The sequence below is a fragment of the Salmo salar genome, chromosome ssa18 (assembly GCF_905237065.1).
Source record: "Salmo salar chromosome ssa18, Ssal_v3.1, whole genome shotgun sequence".
NCBI lineage: Eukaryota > Metazoa > Chordata > Actinopteri > Salmoniformes > Salmonidae > Salmo > Salmo salar.
Window position 1 is genome coordinate 10943542 of NC_059459.1, and position 26276 is coordinate 10969817.

Here is a 26276-nt window from a genome sequence, read left to right on the forward strand (position 1 = left end):
CTACTAGTCATGCTCTGTAAAATTATGCAAGGTTTTATATACAGTACATATACAGCAAATTAATATATGCATTATATGGGTATTCATTAGATTACATAAAAACAACGCAGATAGTCTCATTTGGAATTTGACTAAATGCTGTTACTTATCTTCTCTGATTGGTTCATAACACTTACTATGCTACATGTTTTGAACAGCAAGTATGAGGTAATTGTTTGGTCACGTGAAAGCTGCGCAACTGGGTGGATTCCTTTTGCATGGGCTGGTGCCCCGGGTGGACGGAGTTTACACATTTTAGACCATTCCATTGGTTTTAACAAAATTCTCCACTCACCCGGGGCACCGGGCCATCCAAAACGAAACAGGCCCCTCGTCGACCGTTATGATAGCGCTACACCGGAGGTTGAAAGCTACAGCTTCGCAGCTCAGGGTAGCCACGCCCCTTGATGCTGGTTGTACAGTTGTACAATCTGGCTAGGGACTATCAACAAAGTGGATATGAAGTATAGGGATGTTGTGTGGGAGAATGCATGCATTCGTGCACATGTGGCATATGATATCAAATGGAAATAGGGTAGGAGAGAGAAGTCCAGGACATCATATGTTTTCTGGGACAAACATGTGTAACAATACAGCTGTTCCCACCACTATCAGACAGATGTCTGTGTGTGCGCGCTTGCGTGCAAGTGTGTTTGTTTGCTTGTTCTTCCTCCTCCTTGAAGATCATGGGTCTGGGTGCGCTAATTCAAGGAGACAGCCCACACCTGTCCAAGTCTTCTCTTCCTGTATACTGTATTTGCACAGCATCCACTCCCTGTGGTGTTTCCATCTGCAAGATCCTCACACTACTCTCTCCACTTCCTCTTCGGGTCATCATGACATTGTCATACTTTTGCTTAGGCTAATGATTTCGGGCAATTATGCCATCATTTGGGATTAATTAGGACTAAAACCTTAGAGACAGTCTCTGGATTTAACACCATTATGCGTAGGGTATAGGCTATGACTAAAATGTTGTGTCTGAAGATGCAAATCAAGTGTAATAACGATGAAACAAAGGCTTCAACAATATAGCAAAGTAGTTGCCTGAAGCCTAATATCAATAAACCATCCACAATCTATGGATTTTTTCCAAAATCCATCGGTATCAGATATATAGCCCCGCCTCTACAACAAGCGAACTCACCTTTTCCATAGTGCCAATGCAAACTAGGCGAGGGACCGAGAGTCAAGGGGCGAACTGGGGAACAGGCTAAACAGCGGGCTTCTAAGCGCGCGTCTCGCAAATACATCAACGATAGGGCGGGGGACTGGGGACTAGGGCGAACCCGTTTCGACTGCTGGGACTTTCTAGACTTTGCTGAACGGGTAAATAGCCACTCTGCACAGTGCCTGTGCTTTTTGTGTATGCAGTGTGGAAATAAAACCCCTTTAAGGCCACATTTGCAAACTGGACGGCAGCAAGGAGGAAGGAGAAATGGAGTTTCCATTGGTCTCGGTGAGTCGCGCATTTGGTCTCCGTCTCTGGTAATGCCAGTGGTGTGGGGATCTCCGTGCAGCTCAGGAAAACAGGGCGTCGGAGGATGGTGGTAATGATAGGATCATCATGGCAAACGGAACTGGTACTCTTATGTTGAAATGCGTTGTGGTTGGAGACGGTGCTGTGGGCAAAACGTGTCTGTTGATGAGCTATGCCAACGACGCCTTTCCAGAGGAGTATGTGCCCACTGTGTTTGACCATTATGCAGGTAAGATGATTTTGGAACATGTCATGATCTTACATGAACATTTAGGCTGTGTGTGTGTGTGTGTGTGTGTGTGTGTGTGTGTGTGTGTGTGTGTGAGAGAGAGAGAGAGAGAGATCTCGAATTGAATCATTTCCAGTTACCTGATCCTTCCTAATAAAATCTGACACTGGTAATCTAGTTACTGTTGCATGAGTTTAATCTCTATGTCAATTTGTTTGAATAGACCCTACATTCCAATATTCAGGGGAAGGTGAAGTGTGTGTGTTTGAATGTAGTGCAATGCTTACCTTTTCTACTCTCTTTGTCTCAGATTGCATAGGAATACATCTGTTTCTATAATCAAAACCACTTGGCATAAGAGCTCTCGCTGTCTCTCTCTAAACGAGCCCTTTTCATTGCTTTGCAGTGAGTGTCAACGTTGGCGGAAAGCAGTACTTATTGGGACTGTATGACACAGCTGGTCAGGTACAGTGAGTTTATTTTTTACTCTGGCTGGTTGCCAAGCATGCCACGTCCAAGGACACAACCTCTCCCGATGTGCTCCCCCCCTCTCCCGATGTGCTCCCCCCCTCTCCCAATGTGCTCCCCCCTCTCCCAATGTGCTCCCCCCCACTGTTAACCAATGGTGCTCTAGACACACCCACAAGCTTGAAAGTCTGATCACTCTAAACTGCAACAGGTAACAGTTTTCTCCACATTGTTCTAGTTTCCAGTCAGTCTGGCGTGTGATAGACCGTGGTTGTAGGCCTAGTTAAGCATTTCAATAGGTCTATTGTGTAGAGAACAGGGGTCCTATGTCCAGTAGGGAGGTCACTGTCTTGTTTATGGGTTGGTTCTTTACAATGTAGCATTCACATCTGCAAGAGTATCACTCAACTCCCACTGTACACAGCAGCACACAGTCAAATGTGCACAGCCATAACATTTTCACTCACCGTCAGCAAGCTCTCACGTAAACACACACTCACTTTCTCCTCTGAGACCTTTAGCTCTGTTTTTCCAAGCTGGGTCTGAAGTTAAGGCATGTCACATGCAGCGACGAATTGCTAACACTCTTCTCTTTTTTTTTTTTTTACTGTATAAAGTCCAAATAGGTCCTGAACTGAAACATTATTCACTTGGTGAAAAGGTGAATAGGTTTTGAGGTTGAGAAATAATACTATAAGGCCCATTTCTTTGTTCATTAATAAAGTATAAGTACATGAATAGTTTAGCTATTGTCTCCACCAAATCCAAATAATTATTCCCACTCGAATCTGTGGCTACCATAACTAATTCTTTGGAGAAACTATATGATCTTAAAACTACATTTCAGTAGTTTTTGTTACTCTTTGGGGTTTGATTGCAATTCCATGCCTGGAGCCTTTTTTGTTTTCTGATTCAGACCGTCTGGGAAATTGAGAAGTTTCCCAGATGTCGACTGTGGGCTCAGAGGCCACCGAGAGTAGTTACTTCTCTTCAAACGCAGCCCCTCCACTCCTCCACCTCGGCTGATCTCTTTATGCTTGAGCAAAAGGCCAGCTGGTAATGTTTATAGCTTCAGCATCTGATCAAAGAAGGGAGTGCTAGAGGGAGGGGAAACCGGAAGAGGAATAGAGAGAGACCGAGGGGCTGGCTGAGACAGAGGGGGGAAAAAACAGAGTGAGCGAAAAATTGCAAATCTGCTCTGGAATCCTGTAATACAGCCCTATAGGAGGCTCGGGCCAGGGGTGTGGAAGAATGCAATGCTAAATACTACACCCCTCTCTGTTGAGGAACCTCATCCAACCCAGCCGCCCACCCGCTAATTCACACTCTCCTGCTACAGTCCCCACCTTCTGCTCTGCATCAGACATGTTTTATTGGCTCCAAAGACCTTTTTAATACTTATGTCCCTGGCAGAGCTGAAGCTCCCAGAATCGTCAGCTGTTTCATAGAGGAAGACGATTAACCATTTGCTCAAAGAGAAGAGAAATTAGCCTCTCATTTTGTGCTGTGTATCACTTATTCCACCACCCGTGTATTTCATACATCTATACGTAACACGTTCAGTCACATCTCTTAGCTCTTGAACATGTGGGCCAAGAACAGAATGGAATATACTTTATTGATTTGTTCATTCATCCCCTCCCTGGCTGATGCACTAATCATAGAAAGCTAGCATTGCTGCTGTGGATAGGAGGAGGAAGCAGGAAGTGGATGTTAAGTGCTGTTGTACCCATGGCAACACTGGGCTCTCACTCTTCACTCTTCACTCTTTCCCTTTTTTTGCTGCTCAGTTTCTCATTTGCTCACTCCCTCCTGCACTCGCACTCCTCACACTCAGTTGCACATGCCTCCGTCACTGTTCTGTGATGCCCCCCCCCCTTTTGTTTTGTATAGTGCCTCATTAGGTTTTGTGCCCTCCCTGAGATGTGACCCCTAGACATCCCAGCAGGGGGTAGAATAAAGTGGGCTCTGCTCTGCTGCTGCCACAGGGCCTTGTTCCTCTCCACTCAGCTGAACACCAATGGGAGCACTAGACATGTCATTCACATTTGAACACTACAGCCAGATAGAGGTTGCTGATGGATGTTTTAAACTGTTTCACCATTGACCACCATAGGTCTAAAGCTCCATTATTTGGCATGTGATGTAATCACCTTGAATGGGATACCTCAGTCTGAACTATCACTTTAGTCCCCGTGTTGGGAAATGCTCAGACAGTTTTGGGGATGAACAGTGAAGTATTGTAATATGAAATGCAATTACTAGCTGGCATCTAACTACCAGTAAGTTACTGTACAATTCACAGCGCCCCTTTTACAGACAGTTTTGAGGATGGGCCATGAAGCGTAGTGCCTGTGCTTGTTATTCTCCTTGTGGCTATGTTGGAACAGGCGTCCCTGACACAGCCGCCAGGCACGAGGAGGAGGGACTCGCTGATAACATAGACTGTCATGTCAGTGACTCGACACACTCACAGCTGAGATCACATACCCAGCCAAGTAGAAATGTCATAGAAAGCCTCGCCCTGATCGAAATGTAAGAACACGTATGGGGAGAGGGGTTGGAATATGCCCTGCCGTGAGTACCTTTTTATTAGCTTCTTAACCCTTAGCCTACAATTTCTGCTCCCCTGTGGAAATCTAATTAACATAATAAAAAAATCCCCAGCAAAATCTGTCGGTTTAAACTAGAGATCAGTTTTTTTTGTTGCATGGACTGCGTCTAGGGTTGCACATTTTGGGGAATATTCAGAGGTGGGAAATAACAGGAATATATGGGAATTAATGGAAATATATGCAAATTAATATTAATACCATTTAAATGTAATATTTTTTGCATTGGATATTTACCATATCATATGGAGACAAACAAACCTTTTACCTTATTTTAAGTAGACATAATTGCAAATGATAACATCCTTCCAATAGAAAAAAAACCCCATTTGTTACGAATTGAACTTTAATTAAATTAGTTGACTCTTCACATGGGATGATTTCACTGAACAAATGGGAATATTGAATGATCCCCAATGATCCATCGTGTCTCCCAAAAACGTTTTCAACATACATCTGTAAAATGATAATCTAGAAACTAAAGCTTGGGTTGTCTTCCTCTCAGGTTTCCATGTCTTCTCCCTGGACCTCCTCAATGTCCACCTCTTGAACATCAGACTCCGAGGCCTCATCTTCACTGTCACTTTCCAACCTCGTTGAGGATGGCTTGTTGTCAGGCTCAAAAAGCCTCAAATTTCCCAGGTGGCCACCAATTTTTCCACCCTTGTATTGGTCAGCCTGTTGCATGCTTTGGTGTGTGTGTTCCCAAACAAGGACCAGTTGTGTTCTGAGGCGGCTGATGTTGGTGGGATTTGGAGGATGATGGAGGCAACAAGGGAAAGAGCCTCAGATCCACAAAGTCCCTTCCACCAGGTGGCTGATGCAATATGGCAGTCGTGCCAACATATCTCATCTCCGTCCCAAAGCCCTTGCTTGGAAGAGTACTTCACCAGACTGCCAAGAACCTTGCCCTCATCCAGGCCAAGGTGATGAGACACGGTAGTGATGACACCATAGGCCTTGTTGATCTCTGCTCCAGACAGGATGCTCTTGCCAGCATACTTGGGGTCCAACATGTACGCTGGGGCATGTATGGGCTTCAGACAGAACTCTTCACGCTTTTTGATGTGTTTCAGAACTGCAGTTTAATCTGCTTGGAGCAACAATGAACAGGGCAGGGCAGTACGGATTTCTTCTCTTACATCTGCAAGCAGAGTCTGAACATCAGACAGGATGGCATTGTCTCACTCAATCTGTGCAATGGCTACTGCTATAGGTTTCAGGCTCCTTACCACTCTCTCCCAAAATACGTCATCCAGGTGGATCCTCTTGATAGGGCTCTCCATATCGGCAGACTGTAATAAGGCCATTTCTTGGAGAAACATGATAACACCACCCCAACGGGTGTTGCTGGGCAGCTTGAATGTGGTGCTCTTATTCTTCTCACTGTGCTTGTAGAGGTAGATTGCTGCTATGACTTGATGACCCTTCACATACCTAACAATTTCCTTGGCTCTCTTGTAGAGTGTATCCATTGTTGTTAGTGCCATGATGTCCTTGAGGAGCAGATTCAATGCATGAGCAGCACAGCCAATGGGTGTGATGTGAGGGTTGGACTCTTCCACTTTAGACCAAGCAGCCTTCATGTTCGCAGCATTGTCTGTCACCAGTGCAAATACCTTCTGTGGTCTAAGGTCATTGATGACTGCCTTCAGCTCATCTGCAATGTAGAGACCGGGGTGTCTGTTGTCCCTTGTGTCTGTGCTCTTATAGAATACTGGTTGAGGCGTGGAGATGATGTAGTTAATTATTCCTTGCCCACGAACAATCGACCACCCATCAGAGATGATTGCAATACAGTCTGCTTTCTCTATGATTTGCTTGACCTTCACTTGAACTCTGTTGAACTCTGCACCCAGCAAATGACTAGATAAAGCATGTCTGGTTGGAGGGGTGTATGCTGGGCGAAGAACATTCAGAAATCTCTTCCAATACACATTGCCTGTGAGCATCAGAGGTGAACCAGTTGCATACACAGCTCGAGCAAGACATTCATCAGCATTTCTCTGACTATGTTCCTCCAGAGTAAAAAAAACCTTCTAATTCCAGGAGGACCGTGAGCTGTTGCTATTGATAAGGTGTCTGATTCACATTTGTCAGAGGTTGCTTGTTGTGAGCGCTGAGGGAACTTTATGCACTTGGCCAGATGATTCTGCATCTTTGTTGCATTCTTCACATATGATTTGGCACAGTATTTGCAATTTTACACAGCTTTTCCTTCTACATTAGCTGCAGTGAAATGTCTCCACATATCAGATAGTGCCCTTGGCATTTCCTGTAAAGATTAGAATAAAAATTAGTTAAAAAAACAACAAATACAATTCAATGTGCAGATAAATAGTTAAGCAGTTAGATTAAACAACTCCTTTGTAAGATAAATGTTTTAAAATTAAACATGTATGGAAACAGTTGAATTGACACTCCTCGGTTAGCAGGCTCAAGCATATCTAAAACCCACATGGTAGCAAAAACTAACTAGCAGAAATTGTTAACAAGTTAGAAATGATTTAAACACACTTTGCTCTAGGCTACTATTTACTAGTTAACAAAAATCATGAACAGTATGTCGTATAAAATATATTCACCCCACCCAGTATTGTAATCAAAACTTACCAGAAAGCTCAGACAATGTAGTAGTGTGGGCTCAATAGCATCTCATTAGTGTGCAAGATCTTGAGACTCAGCTGTACATGTGATGGAAGAGTGCACTGCACATGTGACGAAAGAATGCACTATGCATACAGAGGGTTGCAATTTCATTGAATTGGGGATAGTTTAACCAAAAAATGCCACAAGACCTAGAATTGCTTCATGTGTATCCCACAAAAAAGGTTCACTGTTATAAGCTAACTTTATGTGATGAATTTAAGCAAAATTCCCCAATTTCTGGAAAAATTCCATAAATTTACCGGAAAGTGTCCGACCCATTGCAACCCTGACTGCGTCTCAATCCACCGCATCCTTCCTCATATGCAGTGAAAGGTGGCAGAGCTGGAGCTGTGTTTGTCAGATCATGAGACATCCCGAAGAATCAGTCTTCTCAAGAAAATGTCTGTAGCATCCAAACATTTTGGCCTACAAAGTATTATGACCACTCAATTGAAAGACGAGACCCTCACGAACATGATGCTCTCCATTTTTCTCTAGGACACTCACAAGACACATCTGAAGGTCCCTGGTACCAGTTTAAAAAATCAAATGGAAGTATAAATGGAGATAGTTTAGTACATGATCTTTCTTATGTCTCTCAGATATAGGACAGACACTTCAAACAAACTTCATTATGATTTCTCTGTTGTTCCATGTAGTGAATCTGTTGTTCAATGCGTTTATATTGGCTAATAGCAGTAATGCCAAATTCAGTGTTTCATCCAACAATTTGTTTACACTTTTTATACCTCATTTTATACCTTTACTCTAAACTGCTGAGTGTATTACTGTGTTCTAGTACAGTACACAGTACACTAAAAATCCTTAGCAGTCTACACACAATACTCCATAATGACAAAGCAAAAACAGGTTTTTAGATATATTTTTTTCAAATGCATTAAAAATAAAAAAGTGATACCATCTTTACATAAGTATTCAGACCCTTTGCTATGAGACTCGAAATTGAGCACAGGTGCATCCTGTTTCCATTGATCATCCTTGATGTTTCTACAACTTTATTGGTAAATTCAATTGATTGGACATGATTTGGAAAGGCACACACCGTTGAAGGAATGATCCGTAGAGCTTCGAGACAGGATTGTCTCGAGGCACAGATCTGGGGAAGGGTACCAAAAACTTTCTGCAGCATTGAAGGTCCCCAAGAACACAGTGGCCTCCATCATTGTTTGGAAACACTGAGACTCTTCCTAGAGCTGGCCGCCCGGCGAAACTGAGCAATCGGGGAAGAAGGGTTTTGGTCAGCGAGGTGACTAAGACCCCGATTGTCACTCTGACAGAGCTCCAGAGTTCCTCTGTGGAGATGGGAGAACCTTCCAGAAGGACAACCATCTCTGCAGCACTCCAGTAATCAGGCCTTTATGGTAGAGTGGACAGACGGAAGCCACTCCTCAGTAAGGCACATGACAGCCTGCTTGGTGTTTGCCAAAATGCACTCAGACCATGAGAAGCAAACAAGATTCTCTGGTCTGATGAAACCAAGATTGAACACTTTGGCCTGAATGCCAAGCGTCACGTCTGGAGGAAACCTGGCACCATCCCTACGGTGAAGCACGGTGGTGGCAGCATCATACAGGATTTGAGGGAAAGATGAACGGGGCAAGTACAGAGCTCCTTGATGAAAACCTGCTCCAGAGCCCCCCGGACCTCTGATTGGGGCGAAGGTTCACCTTCCAACAGGACAACAACCCTAAGCACACAGCCAAGACAACGCAGGAGTGGCTTCGGGACAAGTCTCTGAATGTCCTTGAGTGGTCCAACCAGAACCCGGACTTGAACCAGATCGAACATCTCTGGAGAAACCTGAAAATAGCTGTGCAGCGATGCTCCCCATCCAACCTGACAGAGCTTGAAAGGATCTGCAGAGAAGAATGGGAGAAACTCCCCAAATACAGGTGTTCCAAGCTTGTAGCGTCATACCCAAGTAGACTCGAGGCTGTAATCGCTGCCAAAGGTGCTTCAACAAAATACTGAGTAAAGGGTTTGAATACTTATGTAAATATCAGTTCAAGTTTTTTTTCAAAATGTGTAAAAAATTCTAAACCTGTGGAAAAAGTCAAGGGGTCTGAATACTTTGAGTTCTCGTTTCTCATTGTGTATTTATTATTACATGTTAATACTTTTCTATTTCTCTTCTTTCTCTCGGGCATTGTTGCAAGGGGCCTCTAAGTAAGCATTTCACTGTTAGTCTACACCTGTTGTTTACGAAGCATGTGACTAATGCAATTTTATTTTGACATGCATTCTCAAACAGTTTGAAATGGACTAGAAAGCAGAATCAGCATATTTTCTGTAAGACATCAGTTACGCTTCATGAAGGCTTTCTATTTCCATCAGTTCTTGAAACCACTGCGCTCACAATAACCTTTTATTTATTTAACTAGGCAAGTCAGTTAAGAACAAATTCTTATTTACAATGACGGCCTACCGGGGAACAGTGGGTTAACTGCCTTGTTCAGGGGCAGAACGACAGATTTTTACCTTGTCAGCTCGGGGATTCGATCCAGCAAACTTTCGGTTACTGGCCCAACGCTCTAACCACTAAGTTACCTGCCGCCCCCAAGTGGTAATAACAGATACTATAGTGGCATCGCCACAAGGTCGTCCAAGACTTCTTAATTATCCAGTGCACAGAATTTAATTCACTTAGATTTTTCTGTTTTTTACCTGAGCAATGTTAAGTTAGTTCGTTGAGCTAATCAGACAGTCATATTAACGATTTTAAGACCTATTGATTTACTTCCTTCAAGCTCGCCACCTTGTCCATCACCGTAACTAGTCTTAATGTGTGCACTCTGCATGTATAAACTCGGGTCATTCAGAGTGTGCCGGTGATGTAGAAAGACATCCTCTCAGAATTGGGTATCAGGGAGCAATGGGGAAATGCTTGATCTCATTTACACAGACCGGACCATGTTGGATATGTGAATTAGCTATTGGCGCCACACAATAAACTGAGGCCTATCGGAGATGGCAGTTTGTCTGATGCCTTCCGCACTGCTTCCTGTAAAGTACTGCTAATGTGAAATAATGCCCAATAGCCACAGTCAGAGACAGAGAGAAAATATGCTGTCTGATGAAGGTCATCTGTAGAAATCGGCACATCCCTCCCATTTCAAAACTAAATTCTAACGGCTGAATGTTTATCACTCCCTTCATATAAAAGTGTTGATTGTTCTCATAAAACAGCCTGGTAGCTTGGCAGTGTGCTGTGTTGTGTTGTGCATGGTGAAGTCCAGTAGATAAGCACAGAATAAGTTTGCTCTCCTCTCTGCCTCAGTGAGGAGGAGTAAAAAGATCGCTGCATTTGGAGCTCATTTTTCATACGGTTTAATAATTTATCAATATTAATTCTGAGGATGTGGTAGTCTTTTGGTGGATATTATGTAAGGAAGGCTGTTGCTCTCTTTCTCCCCAGTGTCTTTGTTCCCCTCCCCTAACTTTCTCTCTCTCTCTCTCTCTCTCTCTCTCTCTCTCTCTCTCTCTCCTATTACCCACCCTTACATTTCTCCAGGAGGACTATGACCGCTTGAGGCCTTTGTCGTACCCCATGACCGACGTCTTCCTCATCTGCTTTTCTGTGGTCAACCCGGCTAGTTTCCAGAATGTGAGGGAGGAGTGGGTCACTGAGCTGCAGGAGTATGCCCCAAGTGTCCCCTACCTCCTCATAGGCACTCAGGTGAGCCACAGCCACCCCACCCATAGCCTGTCTCTATACTTTGTCCTGGCCATTTCACATGCTGAGTTTCCACAGAGTGTACTGTATTCACCTGGTATGTGCTATCCACATCCACCCTACTCATTCTCACACCCTACTTCACATTGACAGGGGAGGAAGATTCTAAAACTGAGCTTCCACTTAAATGTACTGTACTCTCTGGTTTATTTCATTCTTAAGACCATTCACGAACATGCATAAAGAAATATAGGTGTATAGTTCTGAATCATTAAAAAGTAGATGGAACTTAATAGTAAGACTGAATTGAACTTCTTCATTTAGTAACGCTCAAATACTTTCCCGAAAGATCAAACCACACTTATGGGTGTTCCTCCGCCAGCAGTTCCCTGGCCACCAGAAATAGAAAATGTCCATATTGGTGGTGGTAGTGAGTTTAGTGTAGTGGGCCTGTGATTTATCGTTCTGTCAGCTGATATTTACTTCTCTTATCAGTCCCACCGTAACTCACATTCTCACACTGCATACTGATGTGGACCCAATCAATTCACAGATGACCAGAGCCACAAATCAAACACTACCACAGATGTGTTAATGAATGTTTGTCTCAATAAAGAGTTTGTTACACGTATCAGTTGGGCATGTGCAGGGTAAAGTAGGGTCATTTTTCTTCTCCCTTAATCGTATAACAATTCACTTTTACCAGTTGAATGTAGACAAATTATTTTTTTATTAAAATGTGCAAATGAGGCAATATCTCATTAAATGCGTTTAAATCAGCATTTTATTTCAGCGGGCTCTCTCTTTGAAAGCACTTCTAAGACTATTCACAATGATATTGGGCTGGGTGCTGATAGGGGACACTTTGAGTTGAAGCTTTCATTTTAGGCTAATTACAGAAAAATAAGTCCTGGATGCTTTGCTAGCAATAGATAAGAAATCCACAGGGGCCGGCCAATTGGATCCTGGTCTGCTTAAGTGTGCAGCGCCCATTGTTGTTGGCTCAATAACCAAGATATGTTTTATTTTTATTTAACATTGTTATCAGGAAATATTCCAAAAGTATGGAAATCCACTCTTGTGCTGCCACTCCATAAGGAAGGAGAAAGTAGAGATCTTAACAATTAACGCCCCATTTAAGGCTTTCGTGTCGAGCTAAGCTTCTTGAATCCTTGGTAAATGTGCAACTTTGCTCTTTTTATTTGAGAAATGTGTTTTGAATGTAAATCAATCAGGGTTTAGGCCTGGGCATAGTGATATTACAGCAACCACTTTAGTTGTTGATGATCTTGTCAATGCTTTAGACACTGACAAACAAAGCAGCACATTTTCATATTAAAGGCTTTCGATACTGTTGATCATGCTATTTTCTTGAATAAGTTGTCCTCGATAGGCCTGAGCTATGACGCCTGTTCTTGGTTTCACGATTATCTTAGTGACAGAACTCAGATTTGTTTTTAAACTTGTGCTTAATATGAGCAAAACAAAATACATGTTTTTAAACTCTCGTAAGAATGTTTCAGATGAACTACATGTTCACTCATTAGATGGTTCTCTAATCGAACGCGTCCCGCATATAACTACCTAGGCGTTTGGATTGATGTGGATTTGCCGATTTTAAAAATAAAAATAAATAAAAAATAAAAATAATAATAATTTATAATAAAAAAATATATATATACCGTAAATTACGGACTATAAGCAAACTTTTTTTCCCACGCTTTGAACCCCGCGGCTTAAACAATGACGCGGCTAATATATGGATTTTTCCCGCTTTCTGTGACGTGCTCAGTTTTTTGGCGGCATGAAGCTTTCATTAGACCAATGAAATTGCCTAATGGGTTAAGGTCAAACAACTTTTTTGTTTACTGTTTAGATTAAATCGAGCGCTCTCAAACTTCCCATCATTCTGATTACGGTAGTCATTTTGTCACCCTCATCATGGCAAAGACACGGAGAAATGCATATGATGCAGCTTTCAAGTTGAAGGCGATTGATCTGGCTGTTGGAAAAGGAAATAGAGCTGCTGCACGGGAGCTTGGTCTTAATGAGTCGATGATAAGACGTTGGAAACAGCAGCGTGAGGAATAGACTCAGTGCAAAAAGACAACTAAAGCTTACTGCTAATTTTTTATTTTTTGTTACAAGCCGTGTTTCGTTAAAGCCTGTGTAAAGTTCATTTGTTTCAATGTACCGGTAGGCACCTGCGGCTTATAGACATGTGCGGCTTATTTATGTTCAAAATAATATTTATTTTTAAATTCAGTGGGTGCGGCTTATATTCAGGTGCGCTTAATAGTCCAGAAATTACGGTTGATGAGCTGGTTAAGAAGCTAAGATTTAAAGTTGGCTTTTTCTACAGAAACAGATCGTGCCTTTCTCTAAGCAGTAGGAAGCAGATTATTCAGTCAACCTTTTCATATATTCTTGATTGTTTATCAAAGTGCAGCTGCTGCTACTCTTAAAAGTTTGGATGCCATCTACCATAGTGCCCTTTGTTTTGTTACAGGCGACAGTTTTGATACACATCACTGAATCCTGTATCAAAAGGTTGGCTGGACTTCGCTAAAAACCCATAGATCTCTATATTACATCTCTACAGTAGGCCCTACTTCATAAACTTCCATCTTATCTAACTGTGCTAAGTAGGTGTGCTAAGTAAATCTAACTCGGCTAACTAAGTATAGACACCTGAGCTGCCCAACCTGTTCACAGGATTGGTTAACCCTTAAGGTTTGTAGGGTCTCCACTGAGCTAGGTAAATCTGATTTTTAGTTTAAATGTTTTTCAAATTCATTAAAAAAAAAAGAAACAGATGCCTTATTTACATAAAAATTCAGACCCTTTGCTATGAGACTCGTAATTGAGCTCAGGTACATCCTGTTTCTATTGATCATCCTTGATGTTTCTACAACTTGATTGGAGTCCACCTGTGGTAAATTCAGATTGGACTTGATTTGGAAAGGCACACACCTGTCTATATAAGGTCCCACAGTTGACAGTGCATGTCCAAAAATAAAGCCATGAAGTCGAAGGAATTGTCCGTAGAGCTCCGAGACAGGATTGTGTCAAGGCACGGATCTGGGGAAGGGTGCCAAAAACTTCCTGCAGCATTGAAGGTCGCCAAGAACACAGTGGCCTCCATTATTCTTAAATGGAAGAAGTTTGGAACCCCAAGAATCTTCCTAGAGCTGGCCGCCTGGCCAAACTGAGCAATCGGGGGAGAAGGGCCTTGGTCAGGGAGGTGATCAAAAACTCGATGGTCACTCTGACAGAGCTCCAGAGTTCCTCTGTGGAGATGGGAGAACCTTTCAGAAGTACAACCATCTCTGCAACACTCCACCAATCAGGCCTTTATGGTATCTTTCTATTCTGGTTAGAGCCAGTTTGCGATGTTCTGTGAAGGGAGTAGTACACAGCGTTGTATGAGATCTTAAGTTTCTTGGCAATTTCTCGCATGGAAATAGCCTTCATTTCTCAGAACAAGAATAGACTGACAGGTTTCAGAAGAAAGTTATTTGTTTCTGGCCATTTTGAGCCTGTAATCGAACCCACAAATACTGATGCTCCAGATACTCAACTAGTCTAAAGAAGGCCAGTTTTATTGCTTCTTTAAATTAGGACAACAGTTTTCAGCTGTGTTTAACATAATTGCAAAAGGGTTTTCTAATGATCAATTAGCCTTTTAAAATAATACACTTGGATTAGCTAACAATGTGCCTTTGGGACACCGGAGTGATGGTTGCTGATAATGGGTCTCTGTACGCCTATGTAGATATACCATTAAAAATCAGCTGTTTCCAGCTACGATAGTCATTTACAACATTAACAATGTCTACATTGTATTTCTGACCAATTTTGATATTTTAAAATGGGCAAAAAAATTGCTTTTCTTTCCCAAGCAAGGACATTTCTAAGTGATCACAAACTTTTGAACGGTAGTATATTATTTACAACATATAAAAAATTCTCTCTTGGCAAGTCTGGAGAATATATCTAAAGATAACCACACAAGTTGCTGAATGCAGATGCTTCTGAGGCTGAGAAATTAGTTGGCGTGTCGGAAAAGTCAGACTTTCGGTAAATGGGAGTTCAGGACAAGTACACTGAATTCAGACTACCAAACACCATCTCTTGAAAGTAAGTTACCAAATATAGTCCAGTTTGTAACATTCTCTATGAAATGGGCTTTTTAAATTCTGTAATTTTAATATAGTGAGCTTTGAAATTGTTGATGTATGTCCATTTTAAAGTGGTTAAAATGTAGTGGACGGTGGTATGACAAACTAAAGAAATACACATTTAAAAACTTGATAAATGTATATGTTTACTTTTTAAAATACTAATATTAATGGACCAAAATACCAACAAATCAAAACATTTTTAAAGACCACAGGCCTGTGGTGCCTGGCCTCATATTGGGTGTTGGTAAGAGAGGAACAGCGTGACTGAGCGTGCATTTTGTGTGTGTGTTTTCTGCACTCAATAGAAAATAAAGGGGCGAATGCCTCATGGTTGAATTCAATCACAAAAACATATGAAGGAATAATATAATAGAGAAACAGCAGGTAGCCTAGTGGTTAGAGCGTTGGACTAGTAACCGAAAGGTTGCAAGATCGAATCCCCGAGTTGACAAGGTAAAAATCTGTCGTTCTGTCCCTGAACAAGGCAGTTAACCCACTGTTCCTAGACAGTCATTGAAAATAAGAATTTGTTCTTAACTGACTTGCCTAGTTAAATAAAGATAAAATGAAAACAAGGTCTGGATTGTGTTTGGAAATAGTGCAAAGGACTAATATGGCACATTTCTCAAGATGAACATTGTCTGTTTGAATACTACAGTGAAACTCCATAGAAGAATTGTGAAACAGAGGAAGAGCACCTCTGGTAATTGAAGTCAAATGTGGGGTGCTCTTTGAAAATGGGGAAGAAGATTAATTTGGTCTCCCATCAAGTCCAGCTCTGCTTAGGTTTGATATTTGACACTGACTGTTACCAATCATGAGAGTGATTGAGAAATCTCCACTTAATAGATTCATTGTTGCTATCAAATTCATTCCAAAGGGTAGGTTTAAATTCAACTGAAAATTAGACGAGCTTTGGTTAATTTCAAATGGAATATAAAAGTTAATAAAAATCCAATCAAACTGCATTTTAAGTTTGTTCTGATTTTTTTTTTTTTTTTTTTTTACATACATTTTTGGTTGAAATGGAGATGTGAATTCAGCACATCAATTATTCATTTGTAGACAAACTGGAATTAAAGCCAGACTCAGTGGCACAAATGGAACTATCTAAGCAGTAAATGCATCTCCATTAAATGTTTGCTTGTGTTGTTATCCAAACAAAATGTAACATTTTTGTAATCCAGTAAATAGCCTTCAATTTAAGGCTATTTTACAAACTAATGTAACAGTATTTTTTTTAAACTTTTTAAATGAGTAAAACACTATGGACACATTGAGGTTACTGCAACAAAGATATTCTTATGTAATCATAGAAATCATGCATGTTCAAGATAGCATGCAAAAGTAGCAGGTCTGTGGAGATCTTCGCAATTGCGATTTAATAATCTGTGCAGAATCTCGAATGGCATTGATCAGTTGCGCGACGTACTTGAATGAACTCAATTGCAGTCGAGGTGACATTGTATTCCCTTTTGAACTTTTGGTTTTTAAATGGTTGAAAGTGCAGCAATAACAATTTGTGAGAATTTAACCAAAAATCTGACATTGAGAATTTGCTTGTGGTTTTTGATGGTTGAAAGGATGGTCATAACACATTTGTTAAATTCCCAAACTTTTGGCTGTCTTTTTGAGTGGGTGAAAATAGTTTAATCTCATTAATCAACGTATTAACTAAATATTACCAAATTATTCGCGTTGAAATGATGTGGTGTGCCCAGTGGGTAGTTGAATGAACAAGTTGTTCACTCAAGTGAAGAAGTTGCTTCTTAAGCAACCTATCTGCTGCCTTTCCGATTGGCTGTGCTGATTGGAAATCTTGTCTCTCCCCGTTTCAGATTGACCTGCGTGATGACCCCAAGACCATTGCCAAGCTGAACGACATGAAGGAAAAACCCATCACCACAGAGCAGGGCCAGAAGCTAGCCAAGGAGGTACGTACCACTGTGGGGCCAGGAGGGAGGTTACAGAAGGATTTTTTTATTGTGTAGGAGAGACAAGTGGTCTACCTTACTTTACCCAATGGTCTGTCCCTCGTCAAACCAATTCTGTATTAAAAGTATGATAAAGCTTCTATATATTCAGTTTTGGGCATTTGTTGATTGAGTCTCTCACAAACAAGACTTCCTCCCCAAGCTAGCTTGGTGATGAGGTTAACCCTATGTTGATAGTTTTGAGTGACAGCCTGTTCCTCTCCAGATTGGTGCGTGTGTCTACGTGGAATGCTCGGCTCTCACCCAGAAAGGACTGAAAACTGTGTTTGATGAGGCCATTATCGCTATCCTGAACCCCAAGAGGAAAAAGGGAGTCTTGAAGAGAAGACTGGGGCCACGCTATATCAACTGCTGCCTCATCACGTGAGAGAGATGCAAACATCCAAAAACACCTGGGTCATATTTATTAGGGCATGCAATGAAAAACGTTTTAAAACATGTGAAAACGGAAAACAAAAACAAGCATTTCTTATTGGACAAGATCAGGAAGCCCCACCCTGTTTCAGACTGTTTTCTTCCATTTGGTGCCTAATGAATACAAACCAGAATGAATGACAGAGACCGCGGAGAGGACATAAAAGGGGGGAGAGAAACTGAAGGACCGAAATGGACAAGGACCCTATTTTTAGTTCGGGGCTCTTGAGAGGTTTTGTCTCTCCTGCTGTCGACCAATGGAGTTAGGGGGCAGCTTTACTACCAAAGGAGCACAATACCCATGTCAACAACGCCCTTCAGTAAGACTTTATTTGCCTTTTATAATTACTTTTTTTCTTAACTTTAAAACAAAACATATTTTCCCTGTACAAAAACATGCTGTAAGCTGTCAGAAAACACATAGGTATCACGTGTCCATTTAACTCCCGATATGACATGTATTTTTAGTAATATATGCTGTAGCAATTAATGAATGGGTTGATTGCATTTATTGAAGGCGCTTCCCATCAAGCCTCCAAGTGCTTTACATTGTGTGTTTGAGTAACTCACCTCAGCCACAACCAATGAAATACTTTGTTTAAAAGAACAGGCTATTCCCCTCAACTATGGGGAGTTGTCTTTTTTTTCTACCAATCCCCATATTTTATAACATTATCTGCTCTTCTTGCTCAGTTTGCGGTGCTTGCAGTATTATTACTAAACTTGGACTTGAATTAGTCAGTAACCCAATGGTGGCCAAATAATTGAATGCATACAGCTGCATGGGATACAGGGATGTGGGGAGAGAGGCACACAACATGAAGCACAGTCCACATTCCTATCCTTGTCCAATAAAGCACAGTTAAAAGTCGACCCGCAAACCCCTACCCTTAGCATTGTCGTGCTGACCTGAACATACTGTGTACTAATGGCGGATGCAGAACCAGTCCATCCCAATTCAGCTCAGTTCGGCTTGGCTCAGTAGTGTGAAAAGGGTACCTCTCAATTCTGTCATTGAAGCACAGAACATACCATGGTTACAACATCCACCCCCAATGGCCAAGGGGGTGCACGCATGAGCACAATAAGCCTCCTCCAACCATATTCCAACCCCCGCCATATTCCAACCTCCCGATTTCTCCATATTCCAACCCCCTCTTCAGACACACATGCCTTCCCCTGCCGGAAGATATCTTTTCTTTTTTTTGTTGCATTTTTCTATCCATTTGGGAAGGTGCCTGATCTTAGTTGGGTTTTTTTTAGGTCAGAGTTGGACTTGTTGATTTTTAAAAGCTTTAATGTATATGGTGCTCCTCTCTTTCTCGTTCTCTGTCCCAGCCTGCTGTGCTGTGTACTGTTTTTCCTAGAAGAGCAGAATGGATTATTGAGTGTTAACATTCTCTATTTACCAGGAAGTTGTTGCACATGCTGCTACAGAGGTAAATTGAATGGATCTATAGCGGTGCAGAAACAAGTGCAGCTTCCGGTTAATCCTTTTCTCTACTCAATAAATGTGTTTTACTATCTAAAGCCTTTCTTTGGGGTCTTCCTTGAGGATGAACTACTAAGAGGATGTGTTACAGGACATATTATGATGTTTGGTTATGTATAGATGTTGTTTTTATTAGTGCAGTATTGGGCACAATTGATTTGGATCAGTTGCTAGCTAGGCCGTGGTGACTTCATACAGGAAGGAGTGTCTTCGAAGTGTGTCACACATGTGCTTCCTCCCGAAACCCAGAACAACAAAGACCATGATTCACACAATGTAATCCATAGAACAGTAATTTGAGGAAGGATTGTTGAAATGACATTTGTATCTAAAAGCATAATTGAGAAATAATTGATCAAAGTTTAAGACTCCATAGTGTTTAATATGTAGGCGCTACAAAGCAATTATTGGAGTCATGTGAATCTTTACAGCTTGCTCTGTAATATGAGTAGTATTTTGTACAAATGTTTTATTTGGCTAATTGTTTAATATTTTCTAACAGCATCTCTGCTACTTTTAAAGTTAAGATCCACTTGTAAACATTACCAAGAGTGAATGTGAAAATGGTCACCCTCTGCTGGTAATTTGCAGGATGTGCAATGATACAAGTATTGTAAAAGGAGGGCTGTTATTGGTTACATTGCCTACTATGCCAATTTCTCTGGAGACAATTGGGCCATAACTTTTAAACTAGCAGAGATCCCACCTGGAACTTTGATATGCACGTAGAGTATATTATGTTCAACAATATTTATAAAAGTGTGCCTAATCAAAAATATTCTATATTCATGTTTATTTTTCAATATTCATAAATGAATGTAATTATTATAATTTTTTTATTGAAATAAAAATACTCATTACAGAGCAAGCGGTGAAGCTTCAAATGACCCAAATGTTTGCTCTGTAGCATCTACATTTTCCAAGGTAATGTAATCGAACGACTGGATCGCATCTCTAGCAACTAAAAGATGAAAGTATGAATTTGATTATATAACTGAAAATAACGGGGGAAAAGTATTTCTACCGATTAAATGTGTGCTTTCATGTTTTTCTTTGGCAACTGTGGTGTAAGTGGGACAAATGCACATTACCTTGGAAAAATTAACTCCGCAAAGGGACTGGGCTCCGCCTCATCCCGCTGTGCCATCCATTACTTCCAAGGTAATGTACATAACGTCGGCGTTTATCCCTTACTTATGCTTTTAGATGAAAATTGTCAACAATTCTTCCTCCATAGGACTATTCTATGGATTAGTAAATGGTTCCGAAATGACAATCTTTGATGCTTGAGGAAAAAAATTATTCCGGACACAGATCTCGATGACCAGAATCATACATTATATGGTTTAGGTCAGGTCACATGCTTAGGGAAAAACTCCTGGCCCTATATGTGTCATTAACTGCTTCAAAGTATGAATATACAGAATGACCAGAAAAGATCACAGAAAGCTGAACCAGATCCATTCTTTCCTTTAAGGGCAGCTTCAAAGCTAAATCAATCATAGAACCTTGTCTCAATCTGCAAAAAGATTATTCTGAGATAATTGGCTTTATAATTCTGAACCCTCATTGGTTTGTTTTATCTTGTATTCCTTTGAACTTCACATTAATTGAGGGGTATTTAGAGTATTATATAGGTAGAGAACATTGAACAAAACAAGGCTATGTCAATAATAAAATGTTGACAAAAACGCAGATAGAACCTTACAGTACCAAGCTCTCGTCGTGTTGATTTGCAGAAATGTTCATCTCGGAACCCAGGACTAGATTTACGCACACACACTGGCCAGCTGCTCGATCATGAGAGACTACAGAAAAATCCACATTTTTAAGCTGAGGGAATAGATTCAAGAACAGTCCACAAAATCCAGATAAAGACATTAGGTAAGGCCGTAAGACCCAACCTCAAATGGGTATTTGTGTGGTCTCAAGACCCAAGACCCCAAGATCAATTCAAGACTCCATCTCAGGCAGAGGAACTACTGTGTGACGGTTCAAAGATGCATTTAACCTTCCATCAAAAAGTAACTCTTCTCTTGCGCAACATCAGTTATATCAGTAGAGTAAAAATATCTTAAACACTAATAGACCAGACAAATTCCTGGGGGGTATATCACAAAGCAGTTAAACATCACAGAGCAGTTAAACATCACAGCACAGTTGAAAAAAAAATACATGTCAAATAGAAATCCAGTATGGATGGTGTTAAGAGTGGGATGGGAGCGGTTGAGTGGAGCTGAAGGGTGGGCCTGATAAGATAACTCATGTAAAATATACTGGGTCTGTGAAATGTATATAGGCTCAGAACGTTTTGTGAGACAGCACAGTTAAGAATGTATGGCAAATAGAAATCAAACTGGATGGTCTTCAGAAATAGATGGGAGGGGTTGAGGGTAGCTGAAGGATAGAAGTAAAAACAAATGAAGATAACTATTGTAAAATAGATTGTTTACATCATTTATATAGTATGTATAATCTGGAAGTAGAATCCTAAGTGTTGTTCATTAGTTTACTCCAATTAGGGGAGGGGTATATATTTTAAAGATGTGTGTGGTGTAAAGTGCATTCGGAAAGTATTCAGACCACTTTACTTTTTCCACATTTTGTTACGTTTCAGTCTTATTCTAAAATGGATTAAATAAAACATTTTCCTCAATCTACACACAATACACCATAATGACAAAGTGAAAACAGGTTTTTAGAAATGTTTGCAAATGTATTCCAAATAAAAATCAGTTCAGTCTTTTGGTTTCATCAGACCAGAATATCTTGTTTCTCATGATCAGAGTCCTTTAGGTGCCTTTTGGCAAACTCCAAGCGGGCTGTCATGTGCCTTTTACTGAGGAGTGGCTTCTGTCTGGCCACTCTACCATAAAGGCCTGATTGGTGAAGTGCTGCAGAGCAGTGGCGGTTCTAGACCATTTCAACTGGGGGCCAGTTGTACTGTTAGAGGGGCCAGTTACATTAGACGTTATTCTTGTCATATCGTTTTCTTCACTGCATTGCAGGCATTAGCAGGCAAAATACCATGTTCATAATCATTCAACAATTTATTTGTATTTTCTGTCTAACGGATGTAAAAAAAAAGAACGATAGCAAAAATTTGTTATGTAAAAATTATTTCATACTCCACATTTAGGGGGGCCACAAGGGGGTCCAAAATTGTTGTCACAGGGGCACTGCCCCCCCCCCCCCCCCCAGGACCACTAGTGCTGCAGAGATGGTTGTCCTTCTGGAAGGTTCTCCCATTTCCACAAAGGAACTATTGAGCTCTGTCAGAGTGACCATCGGGTTCTTGGTCTAGGAAGAGTCTTGGTGGTTCCAAACGTCTTCCATTTAAGAATGACGGAGGCCACTTGGGTATTTAATGCTGCAGAAATGTTTTGGTACCCTTCCCCAGATCTGTGCCTCGACACAATCCTGTCTCAGAGATCTATGGACAATTCCTTTGACCGCATGGCTTGGTTTTTGCTCTGATATGCACGGTCAACTGTGGGACCTTATATAGACAGGTGAGTGCCTTTCTAAATCATGTCCAATCAATTGAATTTACCACAGGTGGACTCCAGTCAAGTTGTAGAAACATCTCAAGGATGATCAATGGAAACAGGATGCACCTGAGCTCAATTTCGAGTCTCATAGCAAAGGGTCTGAATACTTATGTAAATAAGGTATGTTTTTTATATTTTTGATACATTTGCAGAAAATTCTGAACCTGTTTTTCGCTCTGTCATTATGGGGTAGTGTGTGTAAATTTCTGAGGATTTTAAAATTGATTTAATCCATTTTAAAATAAGGCTGTAACAAAATGTGGAAAAGTCAAGGGGTCTAAATACTTGCCGAAGGCTCTTTGACTTATTCCACATTTTGTTGTGTTAGAGACTGAATACAAAGTGGATTCAATATTTTTTTTCTCACCCATCTACACACAATACCCATAATGACAAAGTGAAAACATGTTTTTAGACATTTTTGCAAATGTATTGAAAATGAAATACCGAAATATCTCATTTACGTAAGTATTCACACCCCTGAGTTAATACTTTGTAGAAGAACATTTGGCAGCAATTACAGCTGAGTCTTTCTGGGTAAGTCTCTAAGAGCTTTCCACACCTGGATTGTGCAACATTTACCCATTATTCTTTTCAGAATTCTTCAAGCTCTGTCAAATTGGTTGTTCATCATTGCTAGACAACCATTTTCAGGTCTTGCCATAGATTTTCAAGTAGATTTAAGTCAAAACAGTAACTCGGCCACTCAGGAACATTCACTATTTTCTTGTTAAGCAACTCCAGTGTAGATTTGGCCTTGTGTTTTACGTTATTGTCCTGCTGAAAGGTGAATTCATATCCCAATGTCTGGTGGAAAGCAGACTGAACCAGGTTTTCCTCTAGGATTTTGCCTGTGTTTAGCTCCATTCTTTTCATTTTTTTATCCTGAAACTCCCCAGTCATTTCCGATTACAATACCACCCGTAACATGATGCAGTCAACATTATTCTTGAAAAAAATGGAGAGTTGTACTCAGTAACGTGTTGTATTGGATTCGACTTAAATCTACTTGAAAATCTATGGCAAGTCCTGAAAATGGTTTCCTAGCAATGATCAACAACCAATTTGACACAGCTTGAAGAATTTTGAAAAGAATAATGGCCAAATGTTGCACAATCCAGGTGTGAAAGACACACCTGTAATCCCTGCCAAAAGTGCTTCTGCACAGTATTGACTCATGGGTGTGAATACTTAAACAATTCAGCGACTGAAACAAATACATCAGATTACAAATATTTAAGGAGAGCAAATCAATATACAATCCTGAAATCAGCTGTAGCTGTCATTAGTAAAACATGTTTGAGTGAATCTGAATCTGGAAAATTGATGAAGTATCTTACGGACATGGTAGACTCCTCCTCCTCCTCCTCACCCTATTCACGTTGTGCAATTTTTATGTCCTGGTACTGGGTTACCTTCCAGCGACTCCTCAGAAGCTTGTGTGCATCGTAAAGCAAAACAAGAATGCTAAATGTTCGTGAGTCTCATCTGTCGATGTTGGTGACTGACTTATTAGTATGTAGCTCAAACGGTTCAGTCTGGACAGACGGTTTTGTGTGAAGACATCTTCGAAATTAGGACGTGGGCGTCAAACTTCAGACGACTGTCGTAAAGCTTGTGGATGTCGTAGAGCAAAACAAACGACACTGGTGGGGTCATATGAGTTGCTAGCTCAAACGTTTTGGGTTTTACATACGATTTTGTGACAATTTCTTGCCTGGATTCTCATGTGTAGAAAAACGAGCCCCATGTTACGGAATAGATGCAAGCTTTATATTGGGCAGAAAGAGGGGATGGAGCTAAAGCCACTGCAAGAAACGGTAAGTCTCTAGCATAAACACACAGGGAGATGTTCGAAATGACGTCACGTGTGACGTGCGGGTACGTCAATCAATTCCTCTTTGACGAAGAGTCTCCTCTCTGCTTGTTGGGGCAAAGGGTGGTGGTGGGGGGCGGCAAGTGAAAATCTTTATCTATGCCAGGTGAGTCTCACATGTCTCACCAGTGTCCAATACAGAGGAACATGCACACTGTGCCAGCCAGGCCAAATTGCACGCTATGCTTCTGCATCTTTCGCAGTATTCAAAATATTATTATTTACTAAAGATGAAGTCTTTGAAGTCTTCATCAAAGTCATACAGTTACAGGGACACTTTTACATGTCATGCTCACTTACTTTCTTGATTTACTTCTTAATGTTTTTGCCCATTTGTAACAGCTAGAAAACACATTCTTAGTTTGATTAATTTCTAAGGTTCTTAAAGCTCTTTTTCTCACTGCTTCATTGTGATAGCCGATGTGTGGTGAATTTTGTGGCACAAATTATGGCTGTGCTTTGTCGAGGTTACAATGTGAAGGGATTTGAGGGAAAATGCCATTGTGTCTATTTGTATTATTTTTATACCAAAAATCACTGTCATTATTATGGTTATCGTTAATTGTATTAGTACTGCATTCGTTGTAATGGCTGTTGCAAGGAGTAGACCAAGGAGCAGCATGGTAAGTGCTCATCATGTATTTATTTTATCTGAACACTGAATCAAAAACAAAGTGGAACAAAACGACAGCCAAACAGTTCTGTCAGGTAAGCAACACTAAAAGGAAATTAACCACCCACAAAACCCAAAGGAAAATAGGCTACCTAAGTATGGCTCCCAATCAGAGACAACGATAGACAGCTGTCCCTGATTGAGAGCCATACCCGGCCAAAACAAAGAAATACACAAAACATAGAAAACGGAACATAGAATGCCCACCCAAGTCACACTACATTCGTAGCAGTTGGAGGGGAAGTAAAAACAAATAGTTATTGTCAATTGTGACCAGTTTGAGATTATGTAGCTACAGTAAATGGAGAAACTCCAAATATGATGACTTTCCATGGTCATCTACTACCAGTGCTTGACTTGGGCAGGAGCTCATCGGAGCTGAGTACCAGCACCTCAAATTCTCTACTGCTTGAGCTCCTGTTCTTCTTATAAAATATTATTTCAGGTCAAGTCTGTTACTGTTAATCAGATACCACTGTCTGCTGCCTGTCTCCCCTCCTACGGGAGTAAATAGTTCCATCCCCAGCTTAAACTCAAACTGTTACTGAAGATCCAGCCATATGTTTGGTACACGGTATGTATGGAATGGTCCAATCAGAATTCAGCTCCTGCTCCTAGGAATCTCGGACATGTACAGTTACTTGAAACATGAAGTGTGACGTACTTCATGTAAAGCCTAGGTTAAGTCAGATCAAAGTCGGTGAGCATTCTGCAAAGTTGTGTCCTCTGGATGCAATGTAAGACCAGACCCACACAAAAAGAGAGAATATTGTGAAGTGAACAATAGCTCATAGTGATGTGATGTAGTGGACAAATACATGAAACTTAGAGTTAACTTAACAGCCTTAGTGAGCATAACATGTTACTTTAAGATAGATTAGATCATTTAAAAAAATCTATGATTCGCAACTCATGATCCGT

At 40.9% G+C, this 26276-nt stretch overlaps 1 protein-coding gene across 1 annotated transcript; it reads left to right on the forward strand.

The window, feature by feature from the left end:
* Positions 1-854: 854 nt before the first annotated feature.
* Positions 855-19293, forward strand: LOC106576768 (rho-related GTP-binding protein RhoQ). Its single transcript, XM_014154146.2, has 5 exons — positions 855-1748; positions 2155-2213; positions 11010-11174; positions 17194-17289; positions 17555-19293. The coding sequence occupies exons 1-5, from the start codon at positions 1607-1609 to the stop codon at positions 17714-17716; spliced, it is 624 nt and encodes a 207-aa protein (XP_014009621.1). The 5' UTR covers positions 855-1606; the 3' UTR covers positions 17717-19293.
* Positions 19294-26276: the final 6983 nt, after the last annotated feature.